Source organism: Aquarana catesbeiana, linkage group LG03 (genome assembly GCF_042186555.1).
Source record: "Aquarana catesbeiana isolate 2022-GZ linkage group LG03, ASM4218655v1, whole genome shotgun sequence".
NCBI classification, from domain to species: domain Eukaryota; kingdom Metazoa; phylum Chordata; class Amphibia; order Anura; family Ranidae; genus Aquarana; species Aquarana catesbeiana.
In genome coordinates, this window is record NC_133326.1 from 551,829,916 (window position 1) to 551,843,812 (window position 13,897).

A 13,897-nucleotide genomic window follows, 5' to 3' on the forward strand; every position below is an offset into this window, starting at 1 on the left:
CGCTGGGAGAAGACAATGGCCTGGCCGGAGGGATTCCCGCATTAATACTGTCTGTTGATGGGGGAGGAATCTAGCAAATTTCTTTCCTGCAACCCGTGGTTACAGGAAAGAAATTTGCACCGTATATGGCCAGCCTTAGTATGTATTTCACTTTTATAGAGTAATTTATTGGTAAGTTTTTTGAGAGAGTTGCACTTCATTGATTATTTTGTTCACATTTAATGTACAGGCTGTACATTTAGGAGCAGCGTAATTTCGTAATAATAACTAGTGTTTGTATTGTTATTACTATGCTGATGTTATAAAATGAAAGTATATGCTGTGATCATAGAACTCCTTTAAGTAAATGTCCCTATTTGGTGTAAAACAAAGGTCATTCATTGGGTGACTGCACTCTGTAGATTAATAGGTTGAAGTTTATGTTAAGGCAAAGCAAACATATTCAGTACATCTCTGCAATACATGCACATTTCCCCATATCTTGTCTTTAAATGCACTGCAAGCATAGAAAAATACATATTGGTCCTCCCAGAAGGCAATCAAGTTCTTAACTTCCTGTAGTGAGCTGAAAATACTAAACTGAGTTCAGAGCAGGGGAAGGCTTGTTAAAGATTTGCTTAAATAAGTGACTGATCACTAAGGTAAAAAATTAGATGCCTCTGTGTCAGTCCTGAACATCAACCTTCATGATTTCATGGGCTTAATGTGTCCAAGGCCCAGCAAGACGATCTTGTGAAATAATACATTGGAGAGTACGCAGCAGGCCTCGTAATTCAGCACTGTCACAGTGAAGTCACTTCTAGAGGTTTGTCGCATGCGTCTTCTGAAAGGTTGGAGGACCGCATTCTAGAACCAAAGGAGGTTTGGCAGGATGTCGATTTCTCTGCTAGCTCTTTTGGCTGTGGAAGATCATCCGCCGGGGAAACGACTTTACGCAGCCTCTGATGAAATTCATAAACAAGTCTCATTAGATGGGTCAATTTTCTTAAGCTGTTTCTATATTTATTTATTTATTTATTTATTTATTTATTTATTTTTAACATACATACAATTTTTAGTTTACAAGTTAATATTTGACTTTAGGAAGGATTCTCAGAATGCTACAGGTTATCTAAGGCAACACAGCAGAAATGATCTCCTTTTAGGTAGGATGTCTCTTATTGAAAACTCAGATGGAGGTATTTAGTGAGGGTTATGCCGCGTACACACGGTCGGACTTTCTATCCTACTTGGTCCGGCACACTTTCCGACGGACTTTGTCCGCCAGGTGCGCCGGACTTTAAAACGGACGGACTTGCCCACACACACCCGGACTTTCCGGTGGGCTAAGTCCGCCCGTCTTTCCGACGGACTTTCGCCAGAGTTCCGGCGGACTTTCAGAATGAACGGACTTGCCCACACACGGACAAGTCCGTTCATTTTGAACGTGACTCAGGTGCGACGGGACTAGAAAAGGATGTCAATCTTGCCGCTTTTATCGGCGAGATTGACACCTTGCGAGCCCCGTCGCGGGGCATACCAGGCCCTTAGGTCTGGTATGGATTATAAAGGGAACCCCCCCTACGCCGAAAAAACGGCGTGGGGTCCCCCCTAAAATCCATACCAGACCCCGATCCGAGCACGCAGCCTGGCCGGTCAGGAAAGGGGGTGGGGACGAGCGAGCGCCCCCCCCCTCCTGAACCGTACCAGGCCGCATGCCCTCAACATGGGGGGTGGGTGCTTTGGGGGAGGGGGGCGCCCTGCGGGGCCCCCCCACCCCAAAGCACCTTGTCCCCATGTTGATGAGGACAAGGGCCTCTTCCCGACAACCCTGGCCGTTGGTTGTCGGGGTCTGCGGGCGGGGGCTTATCGGAATCTGGGAGCCCCCTTTAATAAGGGGGCCCCCAGATCCCGGCCCCCCACCCTATGTGAATGAGTATGGGGTACATGGTACCCCTACCCATTCACCTAGGGAAAAAGTGTAAGTAATAAAACACACTACACAGGTTTTTAAAATATTTTATTAAACAGCTCCGGGGGGGGGATCTTCCTCCGGCTTCGGGGGTCTTCTTCCGGCTTCGGGGGTCCCTCCGCTTCATCTTCTCCCGGCGTCCGGTTGGTTCTTCTCCGCTCTCTTCTCCCGGTGTTCCTGTTCTTCGGCCGGCTCCTCTGCTGTCTTCAAGTAGCTCTCTTGCCAGCAGAGGTCCGGACTTCTGGGCTTCTGGGCTTCTGGGCTTCTCTTCCCCAGATGTTGACACGACGCTCTCTCCTGCTGGACTGCTCTCCGAGGGCTGCGTTGTGACTTATATAGGCGGAGACCCCGCCCCCTTTTGATGTCACAGTCCCTGGGCATGCTGGGACTGTGACGTTTTAGGGGGCGTGGTCAACATCACCCAGTGACCACGCCCCCTAAAACGTCACAGTCCCAGCATGCCCAGGGACTGTGACATCAAAAGGGGGCGGGGTCTCCGCCTATATAAGTCACAACGCAGCCCTCGGAGAGCAGTCCAGCAGGAGAGAGCGTCGTGTCAACATCTGGGGAAGAGAAGCCCAGAAGCCCAGAAGCCCAGAAGTCCGGACCTCTGCTGGCAAGAGAGCTACTTGAAGACAGCAGAGGAGCCGGCCGAAGAACAGGAACACCGGGAGAAGAGAGCGGAGAAGAACCAACCGGACGCCGGGAGAAGATGAAGCGGAGGGACCCCCGAAGCCGGAAGAAGACCCCCGAAGCCGGAGGAAGATCCCCCCCCCGGAGCTGTTTAATAAAATATTTTAAAAACCTGTGTAGTGTGTTTTATTACTTACACTTTTTCCCTAGGTGAATGGGTAGGGGTACCATGTACCCCATACTCATTCACATAGGGTGGGGGGCCGGGATCTGGGGGCCCCCTTATTAAAGGGGGCTCCCAGATTCCGATAAGCCCCCGCCCGCAGACCCCGACAACCAACGGCCAGGGTTGTCGGGAAGAGGCCCTTGTCCTCATCAACATGGGGACAAGGTGCTTTGGGGTGGGGGGGCCCCACAGGGCGCCCCCCTCCCCCAAAGCACCCACCCCCCATGTTGAGGGCATGCGGCCTGGTACGGTTCAGGAGGGGGGGGGGCGCTCGCTCGTCCCCACCCCCTTTCCTGACCGGCCAGGCTGCGTGCTCGGATCGGGGTCTGGTATGGATTTTAGGGGGGACCCCACGCCGTTTTTTCGGCGTAGGGGGGTTCCCTTTATAATCCATACCAGACCTAAGGGCCTGGTATGTCCCGCGCTCGCCGCAATAGGAAAATTTGTTTTTCCTATTGCAGCGAGCGCGAGATGCAATACCCTGCCCCCGTGTCGTATCTGGTCCGTCGGACCAGCATACACACGAGCGGGCTTTCCGTCGGACCAGCACACACACGAGCGGACTTTCCGCCCGAAACTGAGTCTGGCGGAAAGATTTAAAACTTGTTTCAAATCTAGGTCCGGCGGGCTTTTGGGAAGAAGTCCGCCGGAAAAGTCCGCCGCCGCCCACACACGGGCGGATTGTCCGGCACACTCTGGTCCGCCGGACCAAGTATGCCGGAAAGTCCGACCGTGTGTACGCGGCATTAGAAACTGAAAGAGGAGGAAGGGAACGGCACATTGGTACAAAGTGTGCACAGCTGCAGGTTAGGAATTGTCTTGTTACTCTTTGTGTACAATGTAGATATAGACAGCAAAGGTCAGCATGTCACTTTAAAAGTCTTTTAACAAATAAAATAGTTACTGTCTATGTTTCCTACTGTGCCAGTAGCTACTGAGCCAGTATTACAGTAAGTAAATGTGCTCTTGCCAGTACATTGGATAGTCACACGCTCATCATCATAGGTCATGTGATGGTATAGAGACAATCAAAGTAAAAGTGTTATTCTTTTGGGAAAGGACTGACAGAAACATTTTGGGAATAGTTAATTCACTTACCTCCCTGAAGGATCCGTTTGTCCTGAGTATTGTATAAATTGCCCACAGAGGGATGCAGATCATGGAGGAAATAGCCAGGAGCCAGCCAATGGCGTATCCCCATGGTGGGTAAATGTATATGTTATTATACTTCAAGGGCATGTACTTGATGATAGAAAAAAGGAACGCCCCCTAAAATTAGAGAGGGAACCAATCAGAGAAGAGAGCACTGCATACCTCAGGGGTGGGATTAAATCCCCACTTTGTGTACACTGTTTGTCTAAGGTTGGTAGTTAGTATTTTTAATAACCATGTGGGCATATTTACCAATCATACTTAGTACAGCCATGATTACAATATTTACCAATATAAGGTGTATTTTACATTGACTGGCCACTTTATTAGATACCTATTCAGTATCTAATGAGACCTATTTTTTCCTTCATTAAAACACATTTTTTTTCTGAGTGGATTCAAGAAGATGCTGGAAAAGTTCTTTAAGAGTACTCTATGTTTTGGGGGGTGGGGCATGTTGTGTATTTTCTAAAATGTTCATTCTAAAAGTAAGGTCCATCTTGAAGAAGACTACATACCAGGCACATGGCCGGGCTCACTGCCACCCAGAAGATCTTCAGCAGGGGCCAGGGGCGATAGCCAATCATGTCCTGTATATTATCATAGAAGCGGTCTGCCCCTGCACCATCACATCAGGCATAATAAGAGAAAAAGGAAAAGGAGAAAGTGATATTGATTCAACTGTACTCAAGATAATATTAGGTTCAATTAACTACTGTGCTATAATGTGTTATTTGTCATTATTTTCAGTATTTTCTGCCATGTGACTGTTCAGCTCTCATTGGCTCTCTGTGTGGACTACAATGGTTGCTATAACAATTAAAGCTGGTTAAAGTGTAATGAATTAAGCCTAAAATTTCTTACAGGTGCCCCAGTTAAGTAGGAAAAAAGCTTATTTTCAAGCAATAAAGATGCATATTTTCTAATTGTAAAATCTTCAGATTTTTGTGCAGTCAGTCCTCAATTCTACCAATGTTCCTCATAGCTCCGTTATCCAACAGTATGGGACTCCTTCTTTCTTAGCCTACTTTAAGTTATCCCGATGTATTACCTTGCAACCTGGCACATGCCTGAACTCTGTGTGTGAGTTAATGAACTCTTCTATCAGCCTCTCCCAGCACCTGAAACTGACTGTAAAAGTCTACTGAATTAATTTCGGATAGTCCTACCTATTGAGTAGGAAGGTCAGGCACTTATATAGTTTGCCTGAAAAATATACTGGTTTGCAGGAGATGAGGACATTTACATTTATAATACATTTACATTTTTGCCATCTTTCAGTGCAAATTTTTAGAAAAATCCTTTTTTTTTCTTTTTCATAGCAGTTTTTTCAATACTCTTGAACTAACATTAGAATACTCTACTAACTAGAATACAATCTAGAATACTCTACTAACATTAGACAAAAACAGCAAAAATCTATTTACAGGACAGATATTTTCGTAAAGAAAATACAATCCATAGATACAGTATCTCACAAAAGTGAGTACACCCCTCACATTTTTGTAAATATTTTATTATATCTTTTCATGTGATAGCACTGACAAAATGACACTTTGCTACAATGTAAAGTAGTGAGTGTACAGCTTGTATAACAGTGTAAATTTGCTGTCCCCTCAAAATAACTCAACACAGCCATTAATGTCTAAACCGCTGGCAACAAAAGTGAGTACACCCCTAAGTGAAAATGTCCAAACTGGGCCAAGTGTCAATATTTTGTGTGGCCATCATTATTTTCTAGCACTGCCTTAACCCTCTTGGACATGAAGTTCACCAGAGCTTCACAGGTTGCTACTGGAGTCCTCTTCCACACCTCCATGACAACATCACGGAGCTGGTGGATGTTAGAGACCTTGCGCTCCTCCACCTTCCATTTGAGGATGCCCCACAGATGCTCAATAGGGTTTAGGTCTGGAGACATGCTTGGCCAGTCCATCACCTTTACCCTCAGCTTCTTTAGCAAGGCAGTGGTCATCTTGGAGGTGTGTTTGGGGTTGTTATCGCGTTGGAATACTGCCCTGCGGCCCATTCTTCGAAAGGAGGGGATCATGCTCTGCTTTAATATGTCACAGTACATGTTGGAATTCATTGTTCCCTCAATGAACTGTAGCTCCCCAGTGCCAGCAGCACTCATGCAGCCCCAGACCATGACACTCCCACCACCATGATTGACTGTAGGCAAGACACACTTGTCTTTGTACTCCTCACCTGGTTGCCACCACACACGTTTGACACCATCTGAACCAAATAAGTTTATCTTGGTCTCATCAGACCACAGGACATGGTTCCAGTAATCCATGTCCTTAGTCTGCTTGTCTTCAGCAAACTGTTTGCCGGCTTTCTTGTGCATCATCTTTAGAAGTGGCTTCCTTCTGGGACAACAACTATACAGACCAATTTGATGCAGTGTGCAGCGTATTGTCTGAGCACTGACAGGATGACCCCCCACCCCTTCAACCTCTGCAGCAATGCTGGCCGCACTCATATGTCTATTTCCCAAAGACAACCTCTGGATATGACTCTGAGCACGTGCATTCATCTTCTTTGGTCGACCATGGCGAGACCTGTTCTGAGTGGAACCTGTCCTGGTAAACCGCTGTATGGTCTTGGCCACTGTGCTGCAGCTCAGTTTCAGGGTCTTGGCAATCTTCTTATAGCCTAGGCCATCTTTATGTAGAGCAACAATTCTTTTTTTCAGATCCTTAGAGAGTTCTTTGCCATGAGGTTCCATGTTGAACTTCCAGTGACCAGTATGAGAAAGTGAGAGCGATAACACCATATTTAACACACCTGCTCCTCATTCACACCTGAGACCTTGTAACACTAACAAGTCACATCACACCGGGGAGGGAAAATTGATAATTGGGCCCAATTTGGATATTTTCACTTAGGGGTGTACTCACTTTTGTTGCCAGTGGTTTAGACATTAATGGCTGTGTGTTGAGTTATTTTGAAGGGACAGCAAATTTACACTGTTATACAAGCTGTACACTCACTACTTTACATTGGAGCAAAGTGTAATTTCTTCAGTATTGTCACATGAAAAGATATAATAAAATATTTACAAAGATGTGAGGGGTGTACTCACTTTTGTGAGATACTGTGTATTAGTGAGTCAGTGTCATATTCAATTTTATTTAAAAAAAAGACAGAAAACAGACAATATTTTCAGTACCCCACTGTAACCAATAGGCATTAACCATTTTTTTCAGCTGAGAAATTAGAACAAAGACGGATAATTGCTGATTGGGTGCTGTGGGTTATGCCTATTGGTACATTAATAACCCAAAGACAGTAATGATAATCACCATATACCCAGCCAATGCAGATACACTCAAATATCCCCAAAAAGAGAAGGGAGATTCCGCTGGTTGAGTAATAATCGAATAACTGGAAGATATACATTCCTCCCTGCAGATTATACAAAAGGTGGCTGGTTAAAGCAAACTGTGCATGAACAAATAACATTGTAACAATCCACATTAAACATTTGCCTTTGTAAAATAACTGATATGTATATATGATATGTATGTATTTGTATAAGTAAAAAAAAAAGCTTGGTACCACCTACTTTAGGCTGCCTAATTAGTTTATCATTCAGTGAATTCCAAATTGTTAAGACAGTCTAATGTCAGCAACGATCCCAACCAGCTGGTCATGATGTGATGTTGTGATATTGATGTGATGTTGTAGTCAGTAGTGTATTTAGGTTTTGTGCTGCCCTAGGCCTGACTAAACTCGTGCACTCCCTCATTTAAATATGACCCACCCCTTCCTGTCAAGGCCACACCCCTTGCTGTTTAAGACCCGCCCTGAAATTTTCAAGTGATGATACTAGTTCTGAGGGCCTGGGGGGGCCAATGTATTCCCTTAATTTGCATAGAATTCCTCTCACTTCCTGTATGGCTATGGGGCAGAAAGTGAAGGGAAATCGCTGCAATGGGACAGGGATAATAAAAAATAAACTGACAGGAGTTATAACCCTTACTCCATCCAAAATGAAAAAAAAAAGTGTTGCCTATAGTTCTACTTTAAGAACAAATTTCTGATAATTTTATGGAGAGGACTAAGAAGATATAACCATGCCAATGGTGCAGCAGAAAACATAGCACAGTGAGAAAGGTTTGTGGTCCAGGATGAGAGGACTGTCAAAATTAGAAGCTGTGCCCCCCCATAGTTGCGGAATGCCAGCTGCCTGCATACCGGAAGCAGTGCGGCCGCTTTATGGGAGCACTGGACTAATTTGCCTCTCAGCCCAGTCCGCCCCATAAGACTGGTGCTACACTAACAGTGTAGCACAAGCCAGCGGGGACCCTTTCCGTGCTGCCCCCTGCAAAGTGCTGCCCTAGGCCTGGGCCTTGTCGGCCTAGGCCAGGATACAGCGTTGGTTGTAGTAAAAATATGCATAGGTAAGAAATTAGAGCAACAAGTGGTCCTGTAAACATTCACCTCAGCAAAAGTCCATTAAAAAATTGGCTTAGCTAAGTGAAAGTGGTCAGTTGCTGTTCAGGTATTCAGGCAGCTGTGGCACAGCTGCCTGAATACTATATCCCAGTGGCCTCGCTAGGGGGTGGCTTTTGGAGCTATAGCCCCGAATCTGGGGCCCATAGCCCCAAATCTCGGCAGGGGTCCCCAAGGGGAGCTCTCTGGGAACCCTGATGTAAGTGTGGGGGGGGGCTCTCTGGGGACCCTGATGCAAGGGGAGGCTCTCTAGGGACCCTGATGCAAGAGGGAGCTCTCTGGGGACCCTGATGTAAGGCGGGGCTCTCTGGGGACCCTGATGTAAGTGGGGGGGCTCTCTGGGGATATATAGACACTCACACACATGTATATTACTGTATATACATGTGTATGCATGCCCAAGCGTATGACTTTATTTACTACGCTGTTATGGGCTCTAGCCCCAGATCTTTTGTAGACCTAGCAACGCCCCTGCTATATCCATACTATAGCAAACTAAAGTCAGATAGAAATTAAATCAGGGCATAAACAATAAGACAGACTAAACCTGGATACACACTATACAATTTTCTGTAGATTTTTTCCTTCAGGTTTACCAAAACCATAAAATATGAGGTCAAACCTTAAGAGTTTCAATTTGTATGCAATCAGGCAGGCCCTTGCACTACATGGTTTTGGTAAATCTAAAGGAAATCAGACAACAAATGTTGTATGGTGTGTATGGGGTCTAACTTGTTTGTCAGGTAGATTCGGAATGTCAAGCAGTCTTCTTAAGCACTTCCTTGACTAGGACAGGTGTGCGCTGCAGAGACCTTAGCTGCAGTGCTGAGCAAAAACCTTCAGATGAAAAAAGCTCAATTCTACTCATTACAGCTGGGCAGTGTATGCTAACATTTTGTGAAGTCTCACTTGCCAGTGCTAACTTCCACTTTATCTCTACTAACTTACCTGAGTTACAAGTAACAGGCCCAATAAGAAGCAGATGATGGACGTAGCCAGAATCAGCAGCTCTCTCCGGTAGCCCTTGCGCAGAACAGTTGGGTACATATCGGTGATGGACAAGCACAGTGATTCAATGTAAACGAACTATGCAAAAACGAGGAAGGAAAGATACCTCAATAAGTTGAGTGAAGCAAATTTATTAAACAAAACTCTCCTAACCCATTCTAGAAAATGTTGTGCATGTTTATGAATGCTGTTGGCTAAACACATACTTTTGGGTTGTCTGGTTTATAGTCAGATTGGGCAATATCATAGTCATACCTGGCTGTCCAGACCAAGCAGGATAATCATGATAAAAAAGAGGCAGGACCAGAGCTGTGAGATGGGCATCATAGTCACCGCCTTGGGGTATGCGATAAAAGCCAATCCGGGTCCTGGGGGCAGAGACACAAGATTGCAATCTCAGGGTATCTAATAAAGTCAACAGAATATTATTTTTTAGTTCCTTGACACAGTTCCTTAGTTCATCATTAAAAGCAGCCTGATTGTTCTCCAGTTCATACAAAAATGACTTGGAAATGTAGGGTGTTAAAGCGGAGAGCCAAATGAGAGAAACTGGTAAAAAAAATAAAAATAAATAAAAATTCATTTTTATCTGCCATTGGATATATTTTTTCATGTACCTTGCTAGGGAATGTGTCAGTGTAATGCCGCGTACACATGGTCGGACTTTCCGACGAGAAATGTTCGATGTGAGCTTGTTGTCGGAAAGTCCGACCGTGTGTATGCTCCATCAAACATTTGCTGTCAGAATTTCTGGCCACAAATGTTTGAGAGCAGGTTCTCAAATTTTCCGCCAACTTCACTTGTTGTCGGAAAGTCCGATCGTGTGTACACTGTATATACTAAAGTGAATCACCGAAGGTCAACTATATTGCCTTCAATATGTTGCCAACATCCCAAATCGGTGCATAGGAAAAGACCCTAAAAATAGGGAACTTATGTACCCCCCAGTACAATGGGACTTTATGGGCGAACAAAACAATTACATTTAAGTAAAAAATCTTATTTATTTAGAAAAATAAATAAGTCATCATGACTAATGAGCAGTATAGAGACATGTGCCTGAAGGTTGTAACCAATCTATCATGGTATAAACCTATCTCAAAAACCACTATAGACAAATTCTATGCCGCCTTCTATGATTTGGTTGATAAAGCGTTCTGTAGCGGGGCCATCGATAAAGACATTTGGGAATATATAAGAACACCATATCTGCGTACCCCCACTTTGTATTGCCTTCCCAAAATACATAAAAATAAAAAAACCCCCCCCCGGTCGTCCCATCATTTCCGAGAACGGGTCCATAACTGAAAACCTTAGTAAATTCGTAGACAGCCATCTTAGACCCTATGTTGCAGGTCTATTCTCATATATTAAGGATACCATTCATTTGTTGCAAAACTTGGAAGAATTACATATATTACTACACTCGCTTCTAGTGGCCATCGATGTAGAGGCACTATATAGCTCTATCCCGCATGATTCAGGTCTTTCAGTCATCAGACACATTCTATCACAATCTCATAAAGATGACCGCAAACTCAATTCATTCCTTCTGGAAGCATTAGGTTTCATTCTAACACACAATATTTTTTCTTTTGATGGCTCCCACTACCTCCAGGTGCAGGGAATTGCGATGGGGACTTGTTGTGCCCCATCGTATGCCAACCTGTACCTGGGGGAGTGGGAACAGTCGCTTCTGTCAGAAGATAGCCTTTCGTCATATACTACCCATGTAGCAGCATGGTTCAGGTATATAGACGATATATTCATGATCAGGCATGTACTGGCCATCGGGACTACCGGGAGATTCCCGGTGGGCCGATGGCTCAGTGGGCCAGTCAGGTGCAGTCCTGGAGCCGCTCCTCTCTGACAGTGAGGGATCGCAATTTCACTCCTGTCAGGAGGAGCAGCTTCCGTCATATGCTGGAGAGAGCATTAGGGGTTATGCTCCCTCCAGCCTGCAGGGGGAGATAGACCAACGGCAGACTTTCCTTCTTCTCTCCCCTATCACTTGTTATCACATGACTGGAGAGAGGAACGAGAAACTGCCTTCAAAACGGTGAGTACATGTGGGAGGGGGGAGGAGAGGGAGGACACTGATGTGAAGGGCTGCTGACGGGGACTCTCTGATGGGCACTGTGATGTGAAGTGGGCTGCTGGTGGGGACTCTGATGTGAAGTGGGCTGATGGTGGGGACTCTGATGTGAAGTGAGCTGCTGGTGGGGACTCTGATGTGAAGTGAGCTGCTGGTGGGCACTCTGATGTGAAGGGAGCTGCTGGTGGGGACTCTGATGTGAAGGGAGCTGCTGGTGGGGACTCTGATGTGAAGTGAGCTGCTGGTGGGGACTCTGATGTGAAGTGGGCTGCTGGGGGGGACTCTGATGTGAAGGGAGCTGCTGATTGGGACACTCTGATGTAAGGGGGACGCTGTTGGGGACTCTCTGATGTAAGGGGGATTCAGTTGGGGACACTCTGATGTAAGGGGGACGCTGTTGGGGACACTCTGATGTAAGGGGGACAATGTTGGGGACACTATGATGTAAGGGGGATTCTGTTGGGGACACTCTGATGTAAGGGGAATGCTGTTGGGGACACTCTGATGTAAGGGGGATTCTGTTGGGGACACTCTGATGTAAGGGGGACACTGTTGGGGACACTCTGATGTAAGGGGGACGATGTTGGGGACACTCTGATGTAAGGGGGATTCTGTTGGGGACACTCTGATGTAAGAGGGACACTGTTGTGGACACTCTGATGTAAGGGGGATGCTGTTGGGGACACTCTGATGTAAGGGGGATTCTGTTGGGGACACTCTAATGTAAGGGGGACGCTGTTGGGGACACTCTAAATTAAGGGGGACGCTGTTGGGGACACTATGATGTAAGGGGGATTCTGTTGGGAACACTCTGATGTAAGGGGGACGCTGTTAGGGACACTATGATGTAAGGGGGATTCTGTTGGGGACACTGTGATGTAAGGGGGGTGCTGTTGGGGACACTCTGATGTAAGGGGGATTCTGTTGGGGACACTCTGATGTAAGGGGGGCGCTGTTGGGGACACTCTGATGTAAGGGGGGCGCTGTTGGGGACACTCTGATGTAAGGGGGACGCTGTTGGGGACACTCTGATGTAAGGGGGACGCTGTTGAGGACACTCTGATGTAAGGGGGACGCTGTTGGGGACACTCTGATGTAAGGGGGGCGCTGTTGGGGACACTGAAGTAAGGGGGACGCTGTTGGGGACATTCTGATGTAAGGGGGATGCTGTTGGGGACACTCTGATGTAAGGGGGATGCTGTTGGGGATACTCTGGTGTAAGGGGGATGCTGTTGAGGACACTCTGATGTAAGCGGGATGCTGTTGGGGACACTCTGATGTAAGGGGGGCGCTGTTGGGGACACTGATGTAAGGGGGACGCTGTTGGGGACACTCTGATGTAAGGGGGATCCTGTTGGGGACACTCTGATGTAAGGGGGATGCTGTTGGGGACACTCTGGTGTAAGGGGGACGCTGTTGGGGACACTCTGATGTAAGGGGGCACTGTTGGGGACACTCAAAATTAAAGTGGGCCAGTCATGAGGAAGTCCAGGGCCAAATTTTTGTCCCAGACCAGCCCTGTTCATGATATGGAATGGTACATCAGAGGCTTTACATTCCTTTATACATATCATGAACCAAAACAACTTCAATCTATACTTCACGATGACTTTCAGTGACACTTCTATTACCTTCCTTGATTTAAGTATAACCAAATCTATAGATGGCTCTTTATCCAGCGGCCTCTATCGGAAAGAGACCGCTGGAAACACCATTCTACATGCGTCAAGTTCACATCCCAAATCATTAGTCTTATCTATCCCATACGGGCAATATTTAAGACTTATAGGGCGTACACACGGTCGGACTTTGTTCGGACATTCCGACAACAAAATCCTAGGATTTTTTCCGACGGATGTTGGCTCAAACTTGTTTTGCCTACACACGGTCGCACAAAGTTGTCGGAATTTCTGATCGACAACCACGCGGTCACGTACACCACGTACGACGAGACTAGAAAAGGCCGGTTCAGAACCAAGCGCGGCACCCTTTGGGCTCCTTTTGCTAATCTCGTGTTAGTAAAAGTTTGGTGAGAGACGATTCGCACTTTTTCAGACTCGTGGCTTTCAGATCGTTTTCTGCCGTTCAGTTTGTGCTTGTGGGTTTGTATCTGCTCTTCAGTGCGTGCAAGCAAGTTCCGCGTGACTTTAGGTAGTCATTGTATTCTTGTTCGTTCGTTACTGGTTTTCAGGTCGCTCTTCACAGGCCTTGCTGTCCTTCAGTGCGTTCTGTTACTTTGTTCTGAGCAGCCGACCGTTTTCTAGCCATGTTTCGTATGCGTACTCCTCGTAGAGTTCGTGCTGTGCGGGGGCTTGGTGTTGGGGTCCTGACCTTGACACAAGTCCAGTCCATGAACAGGATGGGGAGGAGT

The 13,897-nt window shown here is 46.4% G+C and overlaps 1 protein-coding gene across 1 annotated transcript in view; it reads right to left on the reverse strand.

Annotated features, from left to right (window-relative positions):
- Positions 1-396: 396 nt before the first annotated feature.
- LOC141132784 (sodium- and chloride-dependent betaine transporter-like) overlaps positions 397-13,897 on the reverse strand; it is a 101,683-nt gene continuing 88,182 nt past the window's right edge. Inside the window, exons 10-15 of the mRNA XM_073621640.1 lie at positions 9,687-9,799; positions 9,372-9,509; positions 7,271-7,373; positions 4,481-4,581; positions 3,909-4,079; positions 397-941 (exon numbers count right to left, since the gene is read on the reverse strand). Coding sequence (XP_073477741.1) covers positions 783-941; positions 3,909-4,079; positions 4,481-4,581; positions 7,271-7,373; positions 9,372-9,509; positions 9,687-9,799 — 785 coding nt within the window. The 3' untranslated portion in view covers positions 397-782. The remainder of the gene's footprint in view (positions 942-3,908; positions 4,080-4,480; positions 4,582-7,270; positions 7,374-9,371; positions 9,510-9,686; positions 9,800-13,897) is intronic.